The 13,689-nt window shown below is 40.7% G+C and overlaps 1 protein-coding gene across 1 annotated transcript in view; it reads right to left on the bottom strand.

Annotated features, from left to right (window-relative positions):
• Positions 1 to 4,246: 4,246 nt before the first annotated feature.
• LOC309562576 (UPF0728 protein C10orf53 homolog) overlaps positions 4,247 to 13,689 on the bottom strand; it is a 60,294-nt gene continuing 50,851 nt past the window's right edge. Inside the window, exons 2-3 of the mRNA XM_082266825.1 lie at positions 10,694 to 10,813; positions 4,247 to 4,434 (exon numbers count right to left, since the gene is read on the bottom strand). Coding sequence (XP_082122951.1) covers positions 4,370 to 4,434; positions 10,694 to 10,813 — 185 coding nt within the window. The 3' untranslated portion in view covers positions 4,247 to 4,369. The remainder of the gene's footprint in view (positions 4,435 to 10,693; positions 10,814 to 13,689) is intronic.

Genomic DNA, 13,689 nt, shown 5'->3' with positions numbered 1-13,689 from the left:
ATTTGTAGAATAATAAATTTATTGAAACTATTTACTACTCAAGGTCTGGTTATTGCCACTAAAGTCCCATGCCCTAGGGGAATTTTCTTTCTTGTTCCAGTATCAGGGATGTTGGCAATACCCAGTCTAATCACTGGTTCCGAACCCATTTTTCTCATGGGAAAAAGGTGTCTCCACTGAAGCGTTATCACCAATCCTTGTTTCCACAACAACCCAAAATTTTCAAAATCCAGTTGACATAGGCACAGAACGTGAGGTGAAACCTTCTAAACAGGGGTACAGAGAGCAAAATATATGGTACAGAGGTGTTAACCCTTCCCTATTCTATCCAAAACATGTAAAAATGATTCTTTTGGCCGGAGCTACACTTAAAAAATGTACCTGTTCTGACTTATAAACAAATTCGACTTAAGAACAAACCTCCAGTCCCTATCTTGTTTGTAACCCAGGAACTGCCAGTATAAAGGTAATCCACATATGGTAATGAATTTATAATTAACAGAGACAGAAATTTTAGGTATTTCTGTATGAGATTCACATATGAGGTGTTTTAAAGAGGAAGTAAACCCTCCTCTGACACTTGTACCTATAGGTGATCCTATGATAAGGCTTACCTATAGGTACTGTAAATATCTCCTAAACATGTACCGTGTAGGAGATATTTACCTTACATGCAGCCAGTGACATCACTGGCGCATGCGCTCTGAAGGAACGGCCGCTGGTGCCATTCCTTCAGAGCCCCGTGCCGTGACTGTCAGCTCCCACGCGCGGGAGTGACGTCACCGCGGCTCCGGCCAATCAGATGGCCGGATGCTGCGATCCAGGAAGACGGGCGACTGAACATGTCGCCCGTCATACAGCTAAGCGGGCGGCACGGCGGGGGCTCGTTCTAAAGTAAGTATTTCATAATGTGCTAGTATGCGATGCATACTAGCTCATTATGTGTTTCTCTTTCAGGTTGAAAAAAAATAAAAAATGTTTTATGGGTTTACAACCTTTTTAAGTTCATGGCACTTTTTTATTTTATAATGAGTTTGCTTGTTTTTTATATATATTTTTTTATAATTATTAATTAGTAAGTGCCGCATTAATCTAAAACATATACTGGGGGAAAAAAACGTCTGCATTTAGAACCACTTTAATAAAAAATGTATTATACCACATGCAGTTTTTTCAGTTGCAAGGTCTGGGTGGTATGCAAATGTATTTGTTCATTTTTATTTTTTATAGAGTAGCATTAGAAAAAAAAATAAAACAATTTAAAAAGCGTTTATTTCATTTAAGAATAACTTTAGCATGCCTTTTACCAGAAATGTAAATTTAGTGTTATTTAATTAATAGGACAAATTACAAAATATAATTTGATATGCTCTAGCAACAGCTACCACTATAGTCAATCGGTATATGTGAAAAGGAATCCATTTTTGGAAAAAACTTACGTATGGTCTAAATAAATAAAACAAAACAGCCTGTAAACAAGAGAAGGCTGTAGTCTAGGCACTTTGTAAAGGTTAATGATAGGGGTATTACTAAATTCTTACTGAAACCTAACAATGGTTGAACTAGATGGACTTATGTCTTTTTTCAACCTAACTATGTATTTTTGTAATTTATTTAGATATGTAAAAATAGTAAACAAAAAAATATTTTAAAAAGATTTTTCTCTACAGTTTTAATTAAAATGACTTTACATGTAGCGAATGAGACTGGACAGGGTTTGTAACTCATTAGTAAAGTTTGCTTCCTGGTTCTTACCACTATAGCTGGTTCTGTACTTCTCAATAGAGAGCATATAATCTAATCATCGATATATTGTTTATAAGATTTAAAAAAATATTCAAAAGGATGTACTATTCCTTATACAGAATTTTTAAAAACGAATACTGCTGCAGATATTTACGCACACTATTTTCTTCAATGTATCCTGTTTATAGAGATTTGAAATATGTGTACATCTAGATACACAAATTACTGTGACAATGTCACACTATGGTAGGGTTATGGAGCTCTGGCTCTCTTGTTATTGCTAGGATCCTGGATGGTGAGTTGTTGCCACATGAATAGTTCCATGGGCAGCTCTCTATGGTACAGGAAGCTCAACAAATGTCTGGTGAAGATTAGTTGTCCAGAATAATTTTATTTGTCCTATTAGGTCAAAGAAGCCAAAGTGTTTCAGAGGTTCCAAGGAATCCCCTTCACTGGAGATTTGGGAGTGCAAATAAGGGCCTGATTCTGGACAACTGGTGTTACTATGTTCAGGAAGAAATTTATGCTGAATAGTGATAGTGTTATTAAAAGCAATAGTAGTAGTAGTCATACTTTTCGCCTTCCTCTGGATCAACTGCGGGTATAGGATTGTGTATATGGGATTGTATGGTTGGGTTTTCATTACTGTTTTTTTTTTATTGGCTGAGCCAGATTGACTTGTGTCTTTTTTCAACCTGACTAACTATGTAACTATGTAGTAATAGTAATAGTCTGTTTATTAAGAAACAAGAGTCTGCTTCCAATTCTATGCATAATTTTTTCCTGAACATAGTACCACTGAGTTGTGCTCTTTTGGGTTTTTGTACATTTCCAAAGGCTCGATGAAGAGGGCCCCCTTAGAACTGCCAATGATTCATATTCTTTAACTGAATACAATGACAAAGAAATTGCACCCAAAAATAATTTTTGAAGTTGTGCTATCTTTCTTTTTCCTCTACCTGGGTTAAAAAAAAAAAAATGTATACCTATTAGATTACATGTTGTGATATATTTTTTAAATGTAAAGCTCTGAGTTCAATTGCTTGGAGGATGAAGCCATGAAAGTTGATAACCTTGAAAATGTAATTTTTGATGAAACGTACGTCGGTCGTGGCGTGCTGACGTCATCTGAGTGAGACCAAGGGCGGGCGGACGAGCCGACTGGCCGGCGGCTTGATATCCTTCTACACGCTCTCCCCTCATTGATGTTTGTAAGTTTTTTTCTATTTTGATTTTAATAAATTATGCAGTTTTACGCTATGGGGTGTATATCTATTTTATACATGTGACCTGGCGATTGATGCCCATGCTGCGTGACCTGCATTTACTACCATTGGAGGTTATTGAGCTTTTCGTTACTGGATTGCTGGAGCATATGAGACCGTGGGTGTACCCAATTCCATTTGGCATTATATACACTTCATATCTGGTAAGCGGTTTGCAGCTTCGGGTGGCGGTCACTGTTTGTATTAGGTGGAGTCTGGTCTACACCTGGATTGTCCATTTTTTCACTTTGCAATTTCAATTTTACCTCTGGTAAGCAGTTTGCACTATCGGTGGTGGTTACTTTTCTTGAAGTTGATCATAGTGCCTGTATCATCTATTATTGCATTTTGGCGATTATATATTATATATCTGGTAAGCAGTTTGCACACTCAGTGGTGGATACTTTGGTGGAATCCCTTTCTTTGAATTTATCACTTTATGAATCCTTCACAGTTTTTTTTTTTTTTTGTGTGTGATTCATTGTCACATTATATATCCTGCACACCTTTTAGTTTCCCTCCTACGTTTTACATAATTTATATCAGTATTACGCTATGGGATTCCATATCTTTTTTCCTATGTGTATGGTCTTATATCGGTTGAGGCTACTCATGGTCCAGGACATTTGAAACACAGTGGAATAATCAACCCATAAGAGAGTTATCTTTCAGAGGCTTTGGGAGTGAAATCCCCTTAATTGGCTCACTATTCACTACACTCCGTAGCAGTTTGTACTACCAGTGGAGGTCCCACTACACTTGAAGATTCCTGTCATTACCATTGAGAAATTCATTTGGATAGAGACTATATGGACTCTTCATATAATTTTTCACAATAATTTTTCATATTAATAATTTTATATACACGTGTGGTCACAGCACTGTTTTATTGCTTTAGCGCAGCTTGGTTTATTTAATGAAAGTTGATATGCCAAGCTATTCCTCAAGTAGCATTTTGAAAAAATACTGATATTGTGTTTTATGCAGAATTTTACTGGAAAATAGTGCAAAAAAATGTTTAATAATAAATAAAAATGTTTGCATGGGTGAGGTGACAGTGTTTATTTAACACAAGACTTATTGTGGTGGTTTGGCAGTTTGTGGTGTAGACATAAATTGCTTGAGTTTTGAGCCCAATTTGGGTGATTGGCTGATGGCACTAATTTTGATGTTATTTGTATGGTAAACGGTTCTTTTGCATAATTTTCAAAAAGTATCAATGCACTAGAAAAGTCTTATTAAAATCTTACTTTTATTTCCAACTGTAAGGTTAAATTCAGCACATTAGTTTTCTGTAAATAAATTAGTTACAGAGCTAGATGGAGAATATAAGGTTGCAGGTGGATACAATAGATTTTTTAGTAAGCCTTCATCACTGCTTGTCTTGCATCTTCACAAAGTGGGTCCAGTAGTCCATCACCTCCTGCAAAAAACAAATTTCAGCACAGAGAAACTAGTCACTAATTGATCGTTTCTATTTGTTTTGTGTAAATTTAATATAAGCTGTACATAAAGTACAAAAAAAATACCTTGGTCTTGCCATAATGAAAAAAAATTCCCTTATGTGATCAAAAGCTGGCCATAAGCTCATTTTTTTTTTTTTTTTTTTTTTTTTTTAAGCCAACAAGTTGAATTAAAAAAAAAAAAATAAAATAACAGGTTCATCCATCCACACAAATGAGGTGGATGGAAGAATCATCTCCCAAGGACACTGCATTCTGACAGCAGCACCTAAACTTGGTGGTGGGGCTACTAAGAGGCCAATTTAAAAGCAGGGGTATGGTCTTACCACAGCCATTACAATGCTTTTAAGTGGGGTACACACTGTAAGAAAATCGGGTGAATGATCGTCCGATTTTCCTCGTTGTTTCACAGCAAATCAGAACCGATGAACAAAAATTTGTACAAAAATTCTTGTACAGAAAACACTTTTTTTTTTTGTTTTATTGTTTCTGATCATGCGCAGTCTTTCTTGTCTGGTATTAACCACTTGCCGACTGCCTAACGCAGATCTACGTCGGCAGTCAGCCCCTCACAGGCAAAGTGATGTAGGGCTACGTCACTAGCTTGTGAGGGTCTAGGGAGCGAGCGCGCGCCGCCGGAGGCACGCTCCTGCTCCCGCGTGGTCACGGACCCCCCCCCGCGCGTGTGACCAGTGGACCCGATGTCCGCCGGTCACTCGGCGATCGGCAGGGGAGAGGGAGAATGTCAGGCAGCTTGTGTAAACAAGTCACCTGTCATTCTCCTCGCTGTAAAGACACTGATCACACGGATCTAGTATGTAGATCCGTTGATCAGTGTCCTTACAGCTCAAGCCACAGCCAATCACAGTAGAAAGCACGCCCCTAGGGATACACAGAGCCCCTCCCTCCCAAATAAAGTAAACCCCTTCACTACCAGTGTATTTTTACAGTAACAGTGCATATATATAGCACTGATTACTGTAGAAATGTCACTGGTAACCCCAAAAGTGTCACAAATGTCAGTCAAGGGTCCGATCTGTCCGCCCCAATGTCGCAGTACCGCAAAAAAAAAAAAACGCAGATCGCCGCCATTACGCGTTAAAAAAAAAAAAACAACAAAAATGACAAAAATCTTTCCCTTTGTTAGTAAACGCGATAACTTTTGCGCAAACCAATAAAAATACGCTTTTTGCGATTTTTTTTACCAAACATAGGTAGCATAAAACAAATTGGCCGAAAATGTTAAAAAATTTTGATTTTTACATTTTTTTTGGGGAAATTTCATATAAAAAATGTGAAAAATATTGCTATTTTTGCAAAATTTACGCTCTTTTTTTGTTTATAGCGCGTGATCAAAAAATCGCACGGGTGATCAAATACCACCAAAAGAAAGCTCTGTTTGTGGGAAAAAAAGGACGCCAAATTTGTTTAGGTACAGCGTCGCACGACCGCGCAATTGTCCGTTAAATTCACGCAGTGCCGAATCGCAAAATACCCCCTGGTCGGAATGGGGGTAAAATCTTCCGGGGCTTAAGTGGTTAATGGTATTAAAATTGTAGGAAAATGGTACAGATTAAACGAATACGAGAATAATTTTGGAGTTTGTCGTACGAAAAGTCAGAATCGGCTGTACAAAGTTGTGTACACACTATATGAAAATCGTCCGAAAATTCTTTGGACGAAAATGTTCGCCTGATTTTCTTATAGTGCGTACGAGCCTTTAAAAAAAAAGGAAAGGCAAAAAATAAAAAAAAGCACAGCTTTTAAAACAAGTGAAGCACTATTTTTAAACGTATTGATTGGGGAAGCCGTGTGATTTCTTTTATGGAATAAGAAAAAAAAGGAGAACACTTTGATAGAACTGTGGGCTCCACAACATGCCCTGCATTCTATAAATGCCACATAAAATGCAGGCTCAGTATGGTGTAAACACTGCGGTGTAATGTAAAGAGCAGATAGTGGTATCTGCTCTCCATTAAAAATCGCTTTTTAATCACAATTAAAAAATTGTGACTAGAGTGTCAAAGAAGAAGATTGGGAAACACGTTAAAGCACTGGTGTTCGAACTGTGTTGTAACAATGATCTTGGAGAAGATGTGGAGGTCCCTTACGTGCGTTACACCATTCGCTGAAAATAGAATACTGGTTTTGATGCATATGTCAGGGGATTTGAGGCAGCATGGAAAAAGGGCACTCTACCCAAGTACCTTTCTAGGAGTGCCCATTTCAGGCTCGGTCTGCTTCCCCTTGATGTATCCAGAATAATTGGCCCAAGAAGTGCCAGCCTGCAACACAGTCTGTTCCATGTCTTTGTCTCATTAACTTGTTTCATTCTTGTTTTTTGTTAGCTGTGTAGTGCACACATTTGCTTAGTGTTTCTAAACCTAAGACTTTTAGATTTGGATGGAGTGGAGAGGGGTTAGAACCTCTGTCAGGTTTTGTCTGTCACCTCTGGGAAGTTTAACCCTCTAATTGTCCTGGGGACCATTGTCATAGTGACATATAATGATGGGAAATCTAAAATGGAGGTGTCTTCCTATTGGAAGGATTTTTCACTTCACGTTGTGTCTCCAAGGGAAAGCTCCCCAATTGAATGCAGACAGAAAAATAAGTTTTCGCACTCTATCCAAAGCTACCAAAAAAAAAAAGTTTTGAATTTAGATATACTTTAACCCTTCATGCCTGCTGGCAGAAGGGTTAGTGACTGACTGGAGCTTATCCACGCAGAGTTCTAGTTGTACAGCTGCATGGGGGAGCGTCCTTGTCTTGCCCACAGCACCACCCAGAGCGTGCCAGTGATCTGAGGGCCTTATCTTATAGAAATGTTTTCTTTATACTGTGAGTTCTGCAAAGAAATTAAAAAATTTAAAACTCAAAAAACAAAACAAAAAAAAAACCGCTTTTTCTCTTCCACAATAACTTGCGCTGGTTTAGGGTTTATGTACATGGGTATTTTGAATCTCCATTAGCATAAGCCAAAAGAGAGGCAGAGCTTCTACTATCTCTCTATAGCTTTTCAAGATCAAAGTGATCTCAGATCCTATTCTACACATAACTATTCAAGTCGTTTGTTGCTCTTACATGGCTACTTTTGGTAGCAGTCCAGGAAAAATAAAAAACACATTGTAGCATTCACTCCACAGCAAGCGCCAATTCACCCTAGTGCGGTAACTGGCGGTTTTCCACCTTGGAAAATGCAGGTCACCTCTAGGGCGAACAGAAAACAAGTGTTTTCTATATTTCCTATTCACACTGAAATGCAGCCTGAAGCTGCACTGCAGTGATCTGCGATAAAATGCATACAGGATGTATGGATATATCGGAAGCTGATATGCACTTTCCCCGATATATTGGAATCGGCCACCAAGGTGACCGATATTGCTGATATTTCGGGAAAGTGCTTGTACAGGAGTGATACCTGCAGCTAGAGGCATCACCCTGGTACCGGCGTCCATAGCTGAGAAGCCGCTTGGCTGTCATTACAAGGAGCTGGAGGGGACGTCGCTTCCGCGGCCTGCCTGGGTCTCCGGTCCCACCGGGAGACCCGGGCAACCAGCCTGCACGACCGCCGAAGACCCAATTAAAGCCGCATTCGGCTCTGATCGGGGTCTCCATGCAAAAACCCGGAAGTGATGTCATGAGCGACATCACTTCCGGGTACTGTCTGGCACCAGATTAAAAAAATGACAGCCAAACTTGGCGTTTTGAATGCTTTTAAGTGCAGAGCAGGGGTTTGGGGTCTTTCAGACCCCCGAATCCCTCCACAAGAGTACCTGTCAAATAAAAAAAAAAAAAAACATTTTTTTTTTTTGTACGTCGGTATCGGCAACAAAAAAACGATATCGGACAATCACTACTATAAAGCAGCATGGCACACCATGCAGCTGTACAGCGACATGAAGTGTCACTTAAAATAAAGTTTGTACAAATAAATTGCGCACCAAACCGCCCCCTACCGCCGGCTCACTGCAAGTAAAATTGCTGTGGTTTTACAGTCAAAATCTTCACATGCAGTGCACCTCTTCTTCCTCTTCATGAACAGAGCTACCAAAGATGAATGCTTGTGTGGGCTGAGGGTAATGTTTTGTATTAGCACAGATTTTCTCAATCAGAGTTCCATGGAACACTAGGATTCCTCCAGACGTTGCTAGGGGTTCATTGAGCAATAGACCACTAATATAAGTTATATTTTTACCTGTGTATAAGGGGAAAGTTTTTCCCACTGGTCAACAATGTGTCCTTCTTCCACTAACCATTATTATAAGAGGTTCTTCTCCCACTGACCACCAATGTATTGGACCATTACACCGACTACAAATATAAGGTGCGTTTCCACTGACCATCAATGTGAGGGGCACTGCAATTTTCACTGTTGGGGTTTATTTTCTGGCCATTTTTATTTTTTGTTCCACTGTTCCGAGGTTGAGAAAGGCTGTATTAGCACAAGTACACATATTGGGCCTTATTTAGTGAAGTACAGTGGGTATGGAAAGTATTTAGACCCCCTTAAATTTTTCACTCTTTGTTATATTGCAGCCATTTGCTAAAATCATTTAGGGTCATTCTTCTTCCTCATGAATGTACACATAGCACCCCATACTGACAGAAAAACACAGAATTGTTGACATTGTTGCAGATTTATTAAAAAAGAAAAACTGAAATATCACATGGTCCTAAGTATTCAGACCCTTTGCTCAGTATTTAGTAGAAGCCCCCTTTTGATCTAATACAGCCAGGAGTTTTTTTGGGAAAGATGCAACAAGTCTTTCACACCTGGATTTGGGGATCCTCTGCCATTCCTCCTTGCAGATCCTCTCCAGTTCTGTCAGGTTGTATGGTAAACGTTGGTGGACAGCCATTTTTAGGTCTCTCCAGAGATGCTCAATTGGGTTTAAGTCAGGGCTCTGGCTGGGCCATTCAAGAACAGTCACGGAGTTGTTGTGAAGCCACTCCTTCGTTATTTTAGCTGTGTGCTTAGGGTCATTGTCTTGTTGGAAGGTAAACCTTTGGCCCAGTCTGAGGTCTAGAGCACTCTGGAGAAGGTTTTTGTCCAGGATATCCCTGTACTTGGCCGCATTCATCTTTCCCTCGATTGCAACCAGTCGTCCTGTCCCTGCAGCTGAAAAACACCCCCACAGCATGATGCTGCCACCACCATGCTTCACTGTTGGGACTGTATTGGACAGGTGATGAGCAGTGCCTGGTTTTCTCCACACATACCGCTTAGAATTAAGGCCAACAAGTTCTATTTTGGTCTCATCAGACCAGAGAATCTTATTTCTCACCATCTTGGAGTCCTTCAGGTGTTTTTTAGCAAACTCCATGCAGGCTTTCATGTGTCTTACACTGAGGAGAGGCTTCCGTCGGGCCACTCTGCCATAAAGCCCCGACTGGTGGAGGGCTCCAGTGATGGTTGACTTTCTACAACTTTCTCCCATCTCCTGACTGCATCTCTGGAGCTCAGCCACAGTGATCTTTGGGTTCTTCTTTACCTCTCTCACCAAGGCTCTTCTCCCCCGATAGCTCAGTTTGGCCGGACGGCCAGCTCTAGGAAGGGTTCTGGTCGTCCCAAACATCTTCCATTTGAGGATTATGGAGGCCACTGTGCTCTTAGGAACCTTAAGTGCAGCAGAAATCTTTTTGTAACCTTGGCCAGATCTGTGCCTTGCCACAATTCTGTCTCTGAGCTCTTCAGGCAGTTCCTTTGACCTCATGATTCTCATTTGCTCTGACATGCATTGTGATCTGGAAGGTCTTATATAGACAGGTGTGTGGCTTTCCTAATCAAGTCCAATCAGTATAATCAAACACAGCTGGACTCAAATGAAGGTGTAGAACCATCTCAAGGATGATCAGAAGAAATGGAAAGCACCTGAGTTAAATATATGAGTGTCACAGCAAAGGGTCTGAATACTTAGGACCATGTGAAATTTCAGTTTTTCTTTTTTAATAAATCTGCAACAATGTCAACAATTCTGTGTTTTTCTGCCAGTATGGGGTGCTATGTGTACATTCATGAGGAAGAAGAATGAATGATTTTAGCAAATGGCTGCAATATAACAAAGAGTGAAAAATTTAAGGGGGTCTGAATACTTTCCGTACCCACTGTAACTGTCATAAAATTTTGCATATTACCCCATAGCAGCAATGAAATTCAAATATTATTAAATGTACATAGATAAAAGACACTTTTTAATAAATATTACATTTTTTTCTTACCAAAATCAAGATCGTTAATGTTGCACTGAAATACAGTCTCTCCATTTACCACAAGCTCCACAGCATTTCGATCTGGTATCTCTTCTAGAACAACACTGTGTCCATCTGAGGCCAGCACAGCTGTCAATAAAATGGACACGTTCAATGTCAGTGTCAACATACATTAATAGTTGGACTGCTGGGGAGACTGAAACCATGGTAAAATGTTGTGTTAGCCATTTCAGGTAAACATAGTGAGAAATGATACCTACAGAGAATGATGATCTACTCTATTCAATAAAGTGTATAATTTAAATTAAGGGACTGAACTATTTGTTCTGTTATTACTGCTACTTTCTAGGGACAGGGATGACATTTACTTTTAATGAACAAACTGTGTAAGGAATGCAGCCATTTCTTAAGGGAAAATTAAACCATCCATCCTCGGGAAATTTTTTTCAATGTCAAAAGATCTCTAAAAGAAAAAAAAAAGGCTTCTTGGGATCATGCATTCTCATTATCGCTAGTGTGTCAACAGCTACACTGCTGATTATAACAAGTAGTGCTCTAACAGGTTGTCTTAGTTGGAAATTCCAGGCTTTTTACCTAAAGGAGCTAGGATCTCTGTACAGCTAGATTTTCTTGGGAAGACAGAAGGCATTCCATATCACTATACACCACAGAAGAGGACACTGTATATTATCTAATACGATGTCATGGACTATGGCAATATACATCAAGTAAACTAGGGAACACTAACTACCCGTGGTGGAACTACCAGGGTTGCAACAGTTGCACTTGCGACTGGGCCCTGGAGTTCCGCCACTGTTGGGAGGCCTGCTGGCCGCCCACTGCCGCCGCTTCTAGGCAATTATCGGGGCAATATTTTCCGGACATAGTTGTACACTGTGGGCGCCACCCACCACTGCCGCTAATTGCAGGCATCATGTCAGTAGGGACATTATACACTCACTGTGCCTGAGTGAGCACTCACTGCTACTGGCATAGTGCTCCGCCCATTCCTCCAAGCAAATCCATGTCGGGTGGAGAAGAAAGTCAGCTGATTAGCTGATGGGCCAGTAGAGTGAAGGGGGAGGAGATCTCCCCTGCGTGACCCAATGTGAAGACAGAGTTCCCATGTCAGGAGAGCTGCTACTGGAGGCACTGTGAAGCCAGGCTAAGAGCGTTGAGCAAGGAGGGGGATCGGTTCACATTGAGAGCCAGGGAGTGCCAGTGTCACCATCCCATCCCCCTCACCATTCCTCTGCCACTGATCCCATCCCTCCACCACCATCCCATCCCCCCACCATCCCTCTGCCACTGATCCCATCCCTCCACCACCATCCCTTTTCCACTAATTCAACCCCCACCATTATCCCTCTGCCACTAATCCCCCCCACTGCCATTGATCCCACCACTGCCACTGATGCCACCCATCCCCACAACCACAACCGGATGTAAGGGGGCACTCTGCAGGTACTATTTTAGTACCTCCAGAGTGCTCCCTTATATCTTCTAGAGTGCTCCCTTACATCCTCTAAAATGCCCTCTAGTAATAGTAAGATCAGTGGCAGGACTACTAGGGTCTTAGAGGTCACACTTGCAACCGGGACCTGGCGTTCCATCACCATGTAGGGGCCTCAAGATGGCAGGTGGGGGCCTGCTACAAAACAAGAGAAAGGGCCCCAGAATGGGGCCGGGGGGGCCCTTCATGGTTTCTTGCACCGGGGCCTTTAAGGTTGTAGTTACGCCTCTGCTAACTACTACTAATTAGAACAGGACACATTTTATAAATAATTTTTGGACTGAGATAAATGATAAAATGACAGCTATCACTATATTACAATAATTGTATGCAGACAATATACTAGAAACTAGCTAATTAACTAACAAAGTCAATGGCTACTGTTTATTCACCTGGTACTGTCATAGTTTGCTCTATCACCTGTTAGCATTATCTTTGCTTGACAGCTTGATGGGAATGTTATTGTGACAAAATAATATTAATAAATGTATGTGAAATAAGGAATTTATACTGTATACCGAAGTTTATGTAGAGCCAAAACTTTTTCTTTTTTTTTTATATAGGTTTTAGGTGGCGTAGGGCAGGATTAAAAACCCTGACAGGTCCTTATTGCTTTCTTTGGCCCCGTTAGGGAGCTTTACTCTTTCTGTTTTACTGACGACCATTGTTACCAAGACAGAAAGAGTTTTCACCAGAACAACTCTATACATAATTTTAAACCACATACATTTATCAAAATACAATATTTTTCACAACAGCTGTTCTTTGACTTTTTATCCACTGTAAATTTAACAGGCTCTTCAAGATTTTGACTGTTGTTTACTAAGAAGCTTTAATAGTACTAGTATTTGATTAATGTAGTACTAAGGTATGATACTAAGTTATGGATAAGTAGGTGCACGCTCAAGTCTTATGAATATCCTTGACTACTTGTATATTTAACCACTTAAAAACCATTTGCCGCAGATATACTGCAGCAGACTGTACGGCGGCTCACGAAAGCGGGTCTCGGGCGTGCATGCGGGCCACCGGTGGCAAGATCACGTGCCCGCTCTCTAGCCCTGCAGCTAAGTAACGGGTCCGGAGGCCGCGATGGCCGCAGGGAACCCAGCGATCGCTGCAGGGACTGACAGAAGGCGGTGTGCCATTGTAAACACGGCACACCGCTCATCTGTCACTGATTGAAACAGGGCTCCTGTGTTCCTGTTATTTCAGAACAAAGGAGCCCTGTGTCCATCCACCAAGTCTGGCCCCCACATAGTTATCATTTAACCCTTTGATCGCCCCTGGTGATAACCTCTTCCCTGCCAGTGTCATTATTACAGTAAAAGTGCATATTTTTAGCACTGATTACTGTAGTAATGTCACTGGTCCCCCCAAAAGTTAAAAAAAAAGTCAGTTAGGGGTCCGATCTGTCCGCTGCAATGTTGCAGTCCCACTTAAAATCACAGATCACTGTCATTGCTAGTAAAAAAAAAAAAAGACAAATCTT

This window comes from Pelophylax lessonae (genome assembly GCF_965119305.1).
Source record: "Pelophylax lessonae genome assembly, chromosome: 9".
Classification (NCBI taxonomy): Eukaryota; Metazoa; Chordata; class Amphibia; order Anura; family Ranidae; genus Pelophylax; species Pelophylax lessonae.
Note: the sequence above shows the minus strand (reverse complement) of the source record. Positions and strands in the feature narration are given on the sequence as shown.